This window comes from Phycodurus eques, chromosome 11, assembly GCF_024500275.1.
Source record: "Phycodurus eques isolate BA_2022a chromosome 11, UOR_Pequ_1.1, whole genome shotgun sequence".
Lineage (NCBI taxonomy): Eukaryota > Metazoa > Chordata > Actinopteri > Syngnathiformes > Syngnathidae > Phycodurus > Phycodurus eques.
In genome coordinates, this window is record NC_084535.1 from 28,097,258 (window position 1) to 28,112,913 (window position 15,656).

The window sequence follows — 15,656 nt, forward strand, 5'->3', positions numbered from 1 at the left end:
TTCAGAGTCTTCAATTAACCTGCCATGCATGTTTTTGGGACGTGGGCGGAAACCTGAGTACCGGAGTAATAATAATGCGGGTTAAGTGTCTTGCCTAGGGACACAGCGACGACATGCGCTCGGGTGTGACACGAACCGGCGACCCTCCAGTTGCAGGGCGTACGCTTATCCTCTGCCGTGCCACCCACATCACACACTTGTGGACACGGCCGCGGTCGCAATGGTCAACGTCCAATCATTATGTTCCGGTTCTTCGTGAGTGAATCGAGAAATTAGACCTCAAACGGCCAAAATGGTCAATTGCGCTGTGGATTTGGGCTGCGATAATGAAGGCGGGAGGGCCAAAGTCTTTTTTTCAATCGCAGCATTTACAGTCGACCTCCCTCACTCTGGTACAGATAGCCAGCCATGCATCTGTGTTTTGTCGGAACACTTTGTTGAATGTAAGCTTTTGGCAATGTTAGAAAACGCATGTAACGGATTGTAAATACAGAAAATATCTCCATTAGTTCAGTACACGAGTACAACAGATTTATGAAATAAATATCTTGCGTTCGATTGGCTATCGGTCATTTGTTGCCGTGGTGTAAAATTCAACATACATGCACTTTAGAAATGCAGCGAACTCCCACCATGCTAACCACGACCTAATGTTAGGCAAAGTCATCACTGTTGGAGCTGAACTAAGCCAAGCTGCCCACTATTCCATCTGACTCGCGGACAAAACGAGTTTCACACCCCTGCTCTTGAGGAAGATTTTGTTGAATTCTGAATTCTAAGAACTCAGGTTCCACAGCAATTGTCATCCTTATAACACTTCTTTTGATACTTTAACAAAAGTACCCACAAACCTCCATTTGAAACAAGAACATTTATAATCACCACTGTCTAAAGTGAACTAATAATACTGTCGGAAAGTTGAGTAATGGAATAGGGGATTTCTGTAGCCAAGTAACAGACTGCTCATGTGGTTGGCTTCCTGTTCTTGCTGACCGAAATAAGACAGACAGATGCCGACTAAAGAGGCATTTTCCCTGTCACTGAAAAGCTAGTTGCGTTAGGCTAATTAGAATACACATGAAGTAACTTTTATAGAATTACAAAGATTTGATAGAAATTAATTTGGTGGTGACAGATGAGACTAATTTATCACAACGACATTATCACCACGAATTAAATCTTCACAAAAGCTGAACTGTGCCTCGCTTAATGTCTTTTCATTACATTTCATGTCAGAAAGCACCACTAAAACAAAGGCTAGCATTTCACGGACTAATAGCTTTTGTCCCATTTGACACGAGAGAGACAAAGGCCTCCGGGAAGAAAAGACTCGGTATGATGAAAAATCTGTTTGTTGTTCTATCTCAGAATGGCTTTTAAATCTCCGAGAGCTTTGACAAGTCAAGAAAAAGGTCACAAAAAGCATCTTAACACTGATCTTATGAACTGTTTGAGACATGCCTCCATCTATGTTGAAGTATTAACGTGTTTTCTTCATTTAACAGACATGCAAACACCAAAGGCATGAAAAAGGTGAGAGACCCAAAAAACATTGAAGGGGAGTGTCTGGGCAGAGAATTTGGGGGATTTTAACATGAATTAACCAAATCTGGAAGACTTCAAGCAGAAAAACATTTATTTACACGGCTTAAATACGTATTTACGATGAAAATTCAATTTGCCTCATTTCTTTACTTTTTTGGTTTTGGCCTCCAACTTGGGCCAGGCCCGTCTCCATCTGCACACGATGCTTGCTTAAGCTGCGCCACATGGATAGCACCCTCCTCCTAAAGTCTGGGCGTCCCTGCTAAAGCTACTGCCCCCGCGACCCGACCTCGGAGAAGCGGTAGAAAATGGATGGATGGGAGTTAGTTCATTCTGTGTTGTGACATAACCCCCAACATCGCTCCGTCACTTAATACATTTAACATCAGTTAAGTAATTAGATAATTGTAGGCGCGTTTCTTAATTAATACAAGATGTACTAGCGGATCAGCTCTTCTTGCCGATGATACATGTGCTTCGCGGTTCCCCTGGGACCACAACCTCAACACGAAAATACAAAAGACCAGTGCAACAAATACGACACTGGCTGATGTGATGAGCAAAAAAAATTTGCTTTAACATAGACTAGCAATAGAGGATGTCCGCTCCAGAAGTGGGTGGAGTAGCCAAATATTGTACTCAAGTAAGAGTACTGTTACTTCACGATAATGTGACTCAAGTAAAAAGTAGTCCTCCAATAAAATACTGGATAATGGAGGGAGGACCATCCCACACGTGTGGTTTTGTTCAACTTGAAACCGTGTTACATTTGTCTCAAACATAAATAGACTTTACACCGATCTGATTGGCGTTATCGGTGTCGGCCGATAATTAGCATTTTATGCTGATCGTCTTTCATGTCATAAAGTCGCCGATCCGATCAATGACGTCATCGATCGGCTCCGCACAAGACATTTAACTCCGCGTCTTCGTCGCGTATGAATCCAAAAGCTAGTTTATTTTTAGCCTGGTCACCTGTCTTGTTGCGCAGTACTGCAACTATCTGACGGCCAATAAAGTTTCTTCAATCTCGTCGGTGAAAAAACACATCGTCGGTGTGGGACTATTTTGCAGTGTCTCAGATAAATAACACGCAAGTCATTTGCAGTCTGTGCACAACTGAAGTACGTCGTGGGGAACGTCATCTAAATGCTTCAACACAAATTTGATCGAGCACGTGAAGAATGTACACGAGTAGCATGCCGCGTTCAAGCAACGCAGCGTGGGGGGGGGGAGAGAAGTGTCAAACGGATTCAAACTCTGGACAACACGCGTCCATGTAGCTGGGACAGTGAGAAAGTTAGAGTAAGCACGTCATTAACAGTATTTATTAAACATTTTCATTGGGCGACAGGTCTAGACTGCAGGCAGGCCAGTCTAGTACTCACACTCTTTTACTACGAAGCCACGCTGTTGTAACACGTGCAGAATGTGGTTTTGCATTGTCTTGCTGAAATAAGCAGGGGGGTCCATGAAAAAGACGTTGCTTGGATGGCAGCATATGTTTCTCCAAAACCTGTATGTACCTTTCAGCATTAAGGGTGCCTTCACACATTCACAGATGTGTAAGTTACCCATGCCATTGGCACTAACACAGCCCCATACCATCACAGCTTAACTGTTCGTAGGGAAAAAAATAAATAGGAAATCAGGTAGACAAAGCCTACTGAGAGCCAACGCAATTATAATGTTTGATATTATCGGTGACCCGATCCGATCTTTGAGATCGGAAATTGGTCTGTTAACAAAAAAAACATCGATCAGATCGGACTGAATCTAAAATGTCCAATTTTACCACTCTTTTACAAGCAGTCCATTCCACGCTCCGCCCCAGAACCTCTATCCAGCAGAGCCCAACTGATCACAACAACAAATTGATAAAGTGCTAACATAGTAGCAAGGAGTAAGAGTGAATGTTGCTTGCCTAAAGTCATTTATTCACACGCCAGTTGTTCACTGTAAAACTAAACAGACATAACAAAAGAATTACACCGATTGAATGTTGAAATACATCACAGACTTAGTTTCCTTCCTCAAGCTAGCGTCATTGTTTTAGCTCAAAGCTAACACAATTAATCAAAAACACCATTGACGAGCTCACGGAAATTCGCATCGAAGTCACGGCACATAGCTCTCAAAATAATGAACATTGGCACACAAACGCTGTATAAACACATACATACAGTCAATATAATAACACTCTGAAATAAAACCTAATAATATTGGATCGTGACTTCTACTTTCTTTGTTACTGCGTCTCTCCTTGTGTGCACCACAATGCCCCTCAGACGTCAAGACGTGCACAGCAGTTACTTTATCTAACCCATAAATGTGTCCGTTTTTTCTCATACGTATATACTGTGACTGATTATTGTTGTCTGTTTGAGTAATATCACTTGATCTCGCCTTTTCTAACATTCCATACTACAAAATAAGTCAATTGTGTGTGATTAATGCTGAAAGCGGATTGGACGGATATCGGTGTCGGCCAAAACCCAAGGCTGCAATATCGGTATCGGATCGGAAGTGAAAAAGTCGGATTGGCACATCCCTAATTGATGCATTTGTTTGATTTATTATTCTTTGCGTCAGTGGTGTCACTGCCTGGTGTTGACACATGCATACTTGTAGTTGTGCAATGTGGGAATCTACACGTGGGCTGTTCGCAATGTTCAGTAATTGTAAACAGATATCAGATATGGGTCACATGAAAACAGTATTTCTGTTTCAAATTGAATTATCGTTACTATGGTATTTATTGTAAAACGTCAAATCTTGCGTCTCATTTGTGTGCTCACTATCAATGTTTTTTACATGTTTGTTTCAGTTCTTGCATACATATAATTTTTATTTGCGGTTATAAGCATTGTATAAGGTGCAAAACGTACAAAGGACTGTTGATGTATTTTTGTTCTATTCAAAATAAAACAATTTTTACCACTCCAGGATAATACTGATAACGGTGGCCATTTTTTTTTTATCAGCAATCATGAAACAAAGCTTTCATGTATAGTTTATCTAAAACAGAAACAAAAACTAAAACTAAACAAAATGAAAAACAGGCAATAAATTGGAACATGGCTCTTCGAACTGTAAAAGCAGCCTTTAACATCAGCGACCCGTCTTCAGTCCAAGGCTCGTGAACTGTTGCGGCAAATTACAACTATTGCAACCAGATCATGGGCTGCAGCCATTTAGAAATATGCTTTACAGAGCAAGGCTTGCCAGAAGAATTACAGCATTTCAGAGGTACGATGGTTAGATGTAAGTACAAGGGCTACATCACAAAATACACTCGTCTTGCCAGTAAGATAGGCCAAGGTCCATTAAGTAATTTTCTTCTTGTTCTCGAAGAGGCTTTTAGTCCATGCTTGCCTTTCTGACACTTGCATAAAGGTACCAAAAAAAAAGAAGAAAAAAACATGTTTCTGCTGTTCTGTTCAACAAGAGAAATCAATGTTAGGGAATCGGTGTTTGGAAGAGCCAATAACATCTATATCAGTAATCAGCCATTTGACTATTCAAACAAAGTATTCCACAAGGCCAAAAATAATAAGGCTATAAACAAAACAATTGCGCAACCATCTTTACCAGGCGGGGGTTGGTCAATTCAAACAGCATTAGGAGCCCAAAAAAAACAAAACACCACCATTGCCAAGAGCCACACAACAAATGGATTACTATACTGCCTTGTCCCTACCTACAGCAACAGTAATATACACCTCCACAATAAATACTATCCAATTTGGTGACCTTATCGAATGACGTGACAAAGTTCAAATATTAGGAACCGCTCCAAGTGTGACGCATCGCAGTTCAACCCCACTGTAAACAACGGGATGTCCCTAAAGTCTGGAAAAACATATGCCTGTTTTGAAATAACTACATTTTAATGAATCGACATATTCGCAAAAACATGAATATTCAATGTGACACCCAACATTTGTGAGGCATAAATTGATGCAAGATTCATGTGAACTTGAAGCAGTAACTTCCCACGTGAGGAGGAGGAAGAGAGAGAGAGAGAGAGAGAGAGAGAGAGAGAGAGAGAGAGAGAGAGAGAGAGAGAGAGAGAGAGAGAGAGAGATAGAATAGAAGTGCTGTAGCCGAGTCTGGAATGGACTGCTTGTATCGTAGTTTACATCAAAGATTTTTTGATACAGTCCGATATACAGACCCTTGCCAAAAACAAAAAAACAAAAACAAAAACCTGAATAGCATGGAAAAGTTGATTTATTTCCATAATTCCATTCAAAATGTTAAACCTTCCTCGATTATCGAATCAGGGCCCACAATTTAAACAACTTCAAGGACTTATTTGTTGACTTTTACATAATTTGGGCTTCCAGCTCATAAAACCCACGAAACCAGGAATTCAAAAAAAAAAAAAAATAGAATACTGTGAAGAAATCAGCCCAAATTTTGCAGGCCATACCATAAATGTTTTAAACAGAGTGTCAGACTAATCACCTACTAAATTCAAAGCACCTGCACAGGTTTCCCCGGCTATCATTCAATTGCTTCAAAACTGTTTGGTTCAATTGTCTCAGTTGGGTTCAATATGGGGAAGACTGCAGACTTGACAACTGGCCAGAAGACCATCACTGATAGGATGGGTAAGCCACAAACGCTCATAGCTAAGGAGGCCGGGTGCGCACAGAGTGCTGTCTCCGGGCATATCAATGGAACGTCTAGGGGGAGGACAAAATGTGGCAGGAGAAGATGCGCCAGCAAAAGAGAGGACCGTGGGCTTGAGCGGATTATCAAGCGGACTAGATTCAAGAATCTAGCAGAGATCCAGAAAGAGCGGAATGAGGCGGGAGTCACAGCTTCGAAAAAAAAATAAAAAAATACACCACACTCAGTTGTAGCCCATCCCGGAGATGGGCTACAACTGTCAAGTTCCTCGCGTCAAGCCACTTCTGAGCCTGAGCCAACGTAGGAAGCGCGTCTCAATTGGGCCAAGGAGAAGAAGTTTTGGACTGTTGGCCAGTGGCTCAAGGTCGTCTTTTCCGATGAAAGTAAAGTGTGCCTTTCATTGGGGAATCAAGGTCCAAGGGTTTGGAGGAAGACGGGTGAAGAACAGAACCCAAGCTGCTTGAGGTCCAGTGTGAACTATCCACAGTCCGTCATGATTTGGAGCGCAATGTCCAGTGCAGGTGTTGGTAAACTCTGCTTTCTTAAATCCAAGGTCACCGCAACAGTCTACCAGAATGTTTCAGAGGACTTCACGATTCCATCTGCTGGGGATCTGGATGGCGATGCAGATTTCAGATTTCTTCCCATAGGACCTGGCCCCTGCCCATACCGCCAGAAGCACCAAAACCTGGTTTGATGCCCATGCCATCACAGTGCTTGGCTGGCCAGCCTAATCGCCGGATCTAAACCCCATTGAGAATCTATGGAGTATTAGTAAGAGGAAAATGAGGAGCACCAGACCCCAAAAAATGTGGGTTTTCTGAGCTGGAAGGCCAGATTATGCAAAAACAAAACAAATCAATACTTTTAACGAAAATGTATCATCTATTATCATCTATAAATCTATCTATCATCTATGAAAGTTTAACTTTTTGAATGAAATGATGGGAATTCAAAAAAACGTGTCCCCGATATTCATATTTTCTGGAAAGGGTCTGGAAATCGGATCGGGACACTCCTATGAGTAACTATGAAATGCGAATTATGGACAGAAGTATTGAGACAAACATCTTCGTACGTTTTGGCCGGGCCCCGAGGGCCAACATCAGCGACCTGACCTCGCCCAGGTTCACATAGTCCGAGGCTCTCAAAATGGGCCGGTTCCCCCTCCCCACCCCCATCAGTTTCGTAACAAGTCAGCCACGTGATCCCGCGCACTGCACGCACGCTGCGACGCTCGTGACGCGCGCGTCACGTGACAGGTTCGCACGTCGCCATTCGGTCTTCGCCGAGCTCACGACGTCCGACGTCCGAATCCTCTTTTAAGTCTGACCTTCTCCCGGGTTGCAACAATGCAACACAGGGGATCCCGACCTCGAATGACAACACTGACACGAAAGCCTTGCTCACACCGCGACATCAACGGACAACGTTGTCAAGTCATCAAGTCGTGCCCGCGCACCGATGGGAGCCTGCCAAAATCAACCGCATTAGCAATAGCTTGCAAGCTACGTGTAGCTTAGCCGACTTGCTACAATGACTGACGCGAACAGCGACCTCTGTTAAATGTTAAAAAAAAAAAAAAAAAAAAAAAGCAAACGTGTCACTTCTTCGCGCTTCAGTTCGCTGCCGCCATCTGACCAACTGTCACTTTGAACTCATTCAATCGTCGGCGTCGAGCTACACGGCAACGGTGACAGCAGCGATATAGTCACGGTACATACTCAGCCTCGGTTGAGAGATGTAGTTTCTGGTCGCAGCCTGAGTGTGCGTCCTCGCCGCCAAGCCGTTGTCCATCGCCCTGTTTGCTACTAATGTTGCCATTGCTGGAGCGAAAGGTATCGGCGGTCTTGTCCGGTGAGCTTTGCTAACTGGCGCTGCACAACACAGACGAGAGCGGAAGGCTGGGTCATGTGACTGAGCGAGCGGAAGTCGCCGGTCATGTGACTGAGCGAGCGGAAGTCGCCGGTTGACGAAAGAGCCTTTATTTCGGCTTTTGTATGCATGTTTAATCGTAAGCGACTCAAATGACTCATGCAGAAATTCATATTCGACAATTACGAATGAAACTGTCATAATCCTTTTTTTTTTTTTAAATATGTGAAAAAGTAACCACTTGCAGAGATTGATCAAAATAAAGCTTTGCATATTGATATTCATCAGTTTCCTACATTGTTAAATTAGTGTTAATAATTATTGTGAGAAATCATGAACACGATGCGTCTCTACAAAGATAAATATCATTAATTGCCGATAACAACATACACATAATTACCATTGAATTTGTTCTTTCAGAAGTGTGTATCAAAGTAGGAAGTGTATATATTGATCTAGGACCCAAGAAGTCGGTGTCAGTTTCCGAAAGGTCGGCGAACCCTGTCCGAAGCTGTACATTGCTGTCCAGCTAGTAGCAAACACAAACAATAGACAAAATAAATGTTTTACATTTTTAAAAGCTCCACCGCCGGCACGGTGGCCGACTGGTTAGCACACCGGCCTCGCAGTTCTGGGGTCCGCCGCACTTTCTCCCCGTGCTCGGGTGGGTTTTCTCCGGGCGCTCCGGTTTCCTCCCACATCCCGTTGTTCTGTTATACGCCGCGTGTTATTGGTCCCATGATATATTTTGAGGCAAGTTGCAATTTAGTCACATTCTATCCTGTTAACAATAGCTCGCGAGCGTGTGTCTGAAGATGATATTCGAACCGTGGGCCCCTACCTAACCGCCACACCTGCAGTCGTGCATCACATACAGACATGCATCGGTTTGATGGTGGCAGAAAAGCCACTAGAAAACTGAAGAGGCTGATGGCGGTCCCTTGAGAGCTCATTCAAACGTTTCAGGTTGCATGCGAAAAAAAGAGAAAACGAATGCAACTGAAGGGCTTCTGCCTACACAAGCTGTGCCCTCATTTTATAAATAGCAATCGTCGCCACTCTTTTATGATGGGTTCGAAGGGATTTGATCTCTCCTGATGTGCGAACTGTATTTTACAATCATACTTCAATAACGCAGCATTGCGCTTGAAAACACGGTTCAGCCCCCGGACGCCCCGCGGAGGAAACTGCTTTCGGCCGCTCGCATCCGGGATCCCGTTCTTGCGGTCACGACCCGCGGCTCGTGACCGTAGGTGAGGGTTAGCAACGGAGATGGACCGGTAAAATCGAGAGCTTCGCCGTTGCCCTGCTAGGATAGGATGAAGGGCAACGTTTTCTAGGAGAGTGATGAGGCCCGCCGTGATGTATGGCTGAGAAACAATGTCGCTGAAGATATAGAGATGTTGAAGTTGTCTCTAGGAGTGAACCGGTTGGGCAGGATGAGGAATTAGCTCATTAGACGGACAGTCAAGGTTCTGTGTTTTGACTGTCCAAAGGGCTGCCATGTTTGAGACAACCTTCTGAAAAGACACATTTGCTTGAATGACTGAATAATATGCTCTTACTTGGCACGGTGGTCGACTGGTCAGCACATCGGCCTCACAGTTCAAATGCCGGCCTCGCCTGCGTGCCGGTTCACACCGGCTCCTCCGGTTTCCTCCCACATACCAAAAACATACGCGGCCGGTTGACTGAAGACTCGAAATGCATGGATGGGTGTTATTATTAACAAGTAATGCTATTCCTTGATGTGAAGACACGGCTCATTCGTGATATATCACAATCATTAGAACATGGGACACTTTATTTCTATGAAGCCCTGCCGGTGTTTACATTTCCAAATGATGACTCCTACAACATTCTTCGAAAATGATTATAGCCCGTTGCCAGCGAGCGATTAGTAAAACGGGCCTGTGGGCTCGTCATGGGGTCCTTGGCTTACCTGGTGCCAGCGGGCACCACATTGGTGATCCCTGCCATAGGATATCCTCCCAACAGTCTTGAGAATTCTTTTTGGAAAGTTAGACGAGGCTTTATGTTCTTTTGGTCAGCGGGGTTTTTTTTTTTTTTTGTTTTGCCTTGGAATTCCGCCATGGATGCCATTTTTGCCCAGTCTCTTCCTTATTTTTGACACATGAACGCTAACCTTCAAGGTCCCATATTTTGATTATTTAGACCTCCATAGAATGACTCTCTAACGTGGACTTGTATGACAAAACCAACCACCTTGGTCTTGTCATACAAGTGCCCAGAAAAGGTCCCTCTGACAGCTACTTCTGTTGGAACCAGTATTGGATCCACTTTGTCCATATTTGGTTCAGAACTTTCCCCTGATGAGTTGGCTCCATGTAGAAGACCCACTTGTGAGACCACACACGTTTGTTACGTGGACAGCCGTGCTCGGGAGCGGAGATGTCGACGGAGATCTTTGCTAGTGACGTAGATAAGCTTGAGAGATTTGAAAGACCCCGATTTCAGGCCTCCCGGCAGAAAAAACGAAACGTCTGGTACGCTGGACAGCGCGGATGGTTTTAATTCAGATTTCACGTTGACTGAGGCACCGTCGAACCAATATTGCATCCTAAATACTAGAAAAAGCTGCTTTGGTCAAACATGGCACCTTTCACTGAGGCAAGGGGAGGCCAGCAGTGCTTTAGATGTAGTCCGAGGTTACTTTGTGACCTCTAGGCGGTCTTGGGGTAATTTTTGTCGGCCAGCCGCTCCTGGGAAGGTTCACCACTGTTCCACGTTGCTGGCTCCCACATTTTGTTGCAGGTTTTGAGAGCTTTGGTCAAACAGGTTCTATTAAAGGGATGTATTGACTGAACAGGTCTGGAGGTAATCAGGCTTTGGTGTGGTCAGTCAAAATGAAATCAAAAATGTAATTAGCCACAGTTGAGTCCTGATTTAACAAGGGCGGGGGCGGGGTCATTACTTTTTCACACAGGGCCAAGTAGCTTTGGATATTTTTTTTCCCTTGATCAATAAAATCACCCTTTCAACAGCATTTTATGTTGACTGGGGTTACCGTTGTCGGATAATTATGTTTGATGCTCTTAAACGTTAAACGTCAACTTCGAGAAGGAGGCAATTCTTTTCACCGCCCGCACCGTACGCAGTCAACGACTGAATAGATGCTTTTCGACATGTTTGAAAACATAAAATCCCCGGTCCCTCAATGACAACACAAGATCCTGCGGGTCACAGAACATACCTCGCAGGGCATATCAAACAAGGGTCTGCCGAATTCCAGTTTAAATCTGATGATGAAGAACTTATTTCAACAATTTAACATAAGTGACTTAGTCATAAGTACTTGTAAGGCTCAAGTCTTCACCTGACAGTTTCAAGCAAGTCCAGTCAAGTCATCATTGAAATAAAGCTCGTCATAAGTCGTTAAAGAAAGTACAACCGAACTCAGTTTTGCTCCCGCTGCCTTTTTAAAAACATGGCTTGAGCGTGCGTGCTACCGTATGTTTCAAGCTAGCGTATGCTTTAGCATGCCTGCGCCCAATAACACGGTGCGCGTTAAATACAGAAATAGACCCCGTAACTGAGACTGCGCCTTTTAATACGGCACAAATACGTTTTACAAAATGTATGCTTCTTTTTATGAAGGCGGCACGGTTGACGACTCGTTAGAGCGTCTGCCTCACAGTTCTGAGGACCGGGGTTAGAATCCCGGCCCCGCCTGCGTGGAGTTTGCATGTTCTCCCCGTGCCTCCGTGGGTTTTCTCCGGGCACTCCGGTTTCCTCCCACGTACCAAAAACATGCATGGTCGGCTAATTGAAGTCTCTAAATTGCCCCGAGGTGTGAATGTGAGTGCGAATGGTTGTTTGTTTATGTGTGCCCTGCGACTCGAGCACGCCCGCGACCCTAGTGAGGAGAAGCGGCTCAGAAAACGGATGGATGGATGGATGGACCAGTAAGAGAGCATGCAGGCACATTTTGACTTATGACTGATGCCGTTTGAGCTGCTTCTCCATGTACAGATTTTGTTTTTAATTTCTTTTTAGTTTAAAATGGCTTACTTTAACGAGGATCCCTCGCCGTAGCTTGGCCACAGGTAGAATCCCAAGTCTGCTTTTCTCCTCATCGATGCCACAAATCCTCACTGACTGGACCAAACTGCCGCTTTTCTCGCTCGCCTCCTGGCTACCTCGCCATGGTAGCACCACGCTCTGTTGGATCCACTTTCTCCCTTTCTCTGCCGCCATGCTCTCCTTTTTTTCGGGCCACACTTCCATGGTGTCCGTGCCTAAGCCTTCTTCAGCAGATAGAGCGATGCACAGTAAGTCAAAATGGCGGCGGAAGTAAACAGATGCATTGCAGCGCTCGTCCGAATAAAAAAGTAGATTGACTCGTTTTGATGTGAATGCGAAAATTCGGATTTGGCGTCAGTTTGTTTGTTTTTTGTTTTTTTGCCCGCGAATGGATTCGACTTACGAACCGCTCGTTCGTAGTTCTACTTAATGCATAATTTTTTTGTATTATTATTTTTTTTCTCTTAAGGTGAAGACACCCCCTTCGCAACAGACTCAAAGCGAGGCACTTTGAAATCTGCAGTGGCCATTGGTGGGGAACCAACTTTTTTTTTTTTTTTTTTTAAATCTTCATTAGTTTGACTGGATGTCACATGGATCGATTCAAATTGATTTGCATTTCACATTTTTCTCTCTTCCACATTTAATTTTAGGGATGCACGATAACTCTAAGTGATCGATAATTGTCGGACAGATATTGGGGAAAACAATTACGTCACAACAATTCAAATTGTTGAATGTAATAATAACAACGTTGAGATATTGCAGGTATATTCCGAGTATTTTTTTTTTAATTACCAAACCCACTGTTTTACAGGAACTTGATCCGTAGTTGAACAAACAATTATTCCTGACTTCTTTTTTCGAATAGTTTTACCCATCAATTTGTTGTGTGGACCGGGCCAGACCACGACAAGCAAAAAAAAATAAAATAAAAATCACGGATAACCGATGCTCATTTTGGGGGGGGGGGAAAGTCAAATGAAACCAAATTTAAAGAATTGAAAAATAATTTTAAGACGATCGAAAAAAGAAAATCAGCGAGTATGTCGCGCTTGCAGTGCCAAACCGTGAGGATGTGGGCGTGCACTGATTTTTCATGACGCAATGAAACTTTTATGTGGTTACAAAGTCACAATGGCCCTGCGAGGGTAATTGCAGCAACAATGTGGCCCGTGACTAAAATGCGTTCGACACCGCTGTCCGAGGGTGTGCCGCTCCTGTCCATCTTCTTCTCCAGCGTTTGGAGACGGGACGATAAATGAGATCATCGATAAATGGGACTTAAAATCAAAACGGACAACAACAAATTGAAATGTCCTGCAATACACCCGTATTTGTCTCGTCTCGTATTGTTTGAAATGCAAAACGTGAATGTTTGGACGTGTGTATTATTTGAATATCCTAGTATCGATGACGTGACATCTCATCTCAATCTCATTGGACTTGTGCGTTGTGACAATAGGGCATTCCACGATAGGGCCAGTTTAATATAAAACACAATTACGGACAATAGACGCAAGTCACGGGTCCCTGCTCAGATAATAACTCAAGCCACCGAAGTCATATTTGACATCGGCTTTGTGTTTTACTTGAACAATCTCATGAGCATTTCCCACTTGTTTGACTACTTTAATGGGATTCGTTATTCTGAAAGCAGCAGAGCAGTCGAGCTCAAGTTTTGTTTTCCTCTCCCCGTTCCGCATGAAGACAACAGGAGTTCCCTTGAAATACTTTGCACGGCGCAATGGCCTCAGGATGACCGTTTTACAAGAGGTGCGTTAGTCCGGGAGCACCGAAACGCTTGGCGCGATAAAGCAACAACAACAAAAAAAGCAGTCATAGAAAAGAAACCAAGACAGGATGTGACCTCTCTTTTTTCCAGACCTGCGCTTGAATACTATGAGGACCATGCGACGAGAGAAAACATGTTGGTGGTCTGCTCCTATGACAGCCTGGAGGACGACCCCCCCCAAAACCACCCACTCACCCCACCCCCGACACGCACACACCCGCACAAACTTGCACACACTCTTACAAAAAACACACGTCTTCATCCTAATTGGACTTAGGGTAAAGGAAGAGAATAGGTGGGGGAGCTTTGGAGGGTCGTCGGAGGGGGTGTCAGGAAGCATAAATGCGACCTCCATCCTCCGGGGGGGGATTCCCAAGACAGATGCTGAAGGAACAAATGCTTTCTTTTTTTCGAATCTCAGAAGTGTGAGCCATAATAGTTTCCTCGCCACAAAAGTCCCATCTACGTTTCGACAGCATCCAACTCCGATTCCCTAGCTTCGTCAGTATTTGGTAAGGTCTCCCGGAAATTAAAGCCGAGTTCGCCGTCATACTTTAAATCAGTATACTTTTCTGAAAAGAAACCGGACGCCTTTACTTCATGTTTGAATGGAAAATGAACGGAAATAACAATACGAATGACCTTAAGCAGCGATATATAGTGAAAAGGCCACGGTTGACAAAATTAGACCGATTTTTTCAGTCTCTCTCTCTCTCAGGCACGCCCGCACACACCCTTCTAAGCGGCAAACATTGTGATGACTTTCCGTGTGATCTAAAATGACGTTGATCACTTGCGCTGGACTCTTGGGGGCGACGCAGAAACTGTCTCGAAAGTGGCAAGAGCAAGTCAGTCGGTGGATTAAACACACAGTCAGGGTTGTCTTGTCTGAAACACTCCTACGTTCAGGGACCTTATTCTGAAGAGCTACAATATATAGACATGATGACACATCCGTGAGCTTCTTGTATTTATCGTGAAATGTGTGACTTCTTTGGAATCGGCAGCAACTCGCTTGTTGAGGACTTGCTGTGGGATCAAGGGTGCAGCCCGAGGAACGGGGAAACGGAACTGGTTGTTGTCTGCTCATCAACGTCACTGTGGCATTGGACACATTTCGACAATAGTAATTATAATCATTAAAAAAAAAAAAAATCGAGATTACTTATAGCACATTGTCATATAATCGTTCTCACTGCGTTGTCATTCATATCGTAACATTGGAATCTTGCTGTCCATTGTAAACAGACATTTTTTTTTTTTTTTATTATTTTGGTTTTCGGATGATCGTGCGTGCTGAATTGTTTTAGTCCTGAAAGATTACAAAAAAAAAAAAACGAAACAAAAAAACAACAACAACAAAAAAAAAGACAAAAGAAGAATAAAGAAATTGGTGTCATACTTATCAAACCACCATGTATTGGATGTATAACAATCATGGAATTTATCACTGAAGATGAATAAAAGAAAAAGGCAAAGCATGTAGCCGTACAGTATACATGATATACAGTATATATATATATATATATATATCCACATTTGAACTGCACATTTGACAAATCTCACAATACAGCACCAAATAGCTTTTAACTCATGACTCAATCCATTCAGTACGTTCACTCGTCCTTGTTTTACCAGATATACTAATCATGTAATAATTACAAAATGGAATAATTTACAAGAAAATAACCATTTTCCAAGTACATCTCTCATTTGCAGTACTTTTACAGGACAGTCGTTTCACCCTTTCTCCAATTAT

At 43.5% G+C, this 15,656-nt stretch overlaps 1 protein-coding gene across 1 annotated transcript in view; it reads right to left on the reverse strand.

The window, feature by feature from the left end:
• atp6v1ba (ATPase, H+ transporting, lysosomal, V1 subunit B, member a) overlaps positions 1 to 8,106 on the reverse strand; it is a 43,137-nt gene extending 35,031 nt beyond the window's left edge. The window contains exon 1 of the mRNA XM_061689396.1: positions 7,908 to 8,106. Coding sequence (XP_061545380.1) covers positions 7,908 to 8,007 — 100 coding nt within the window. The 5' untranslated portion in view covers positions 8,008 to 8,106. The remainder of the gene's footprint in view (positions 1 to 7,907) is intronic.
• Positions 8,107 to 15,656: the final 7,550 nt, after the last annotated feature.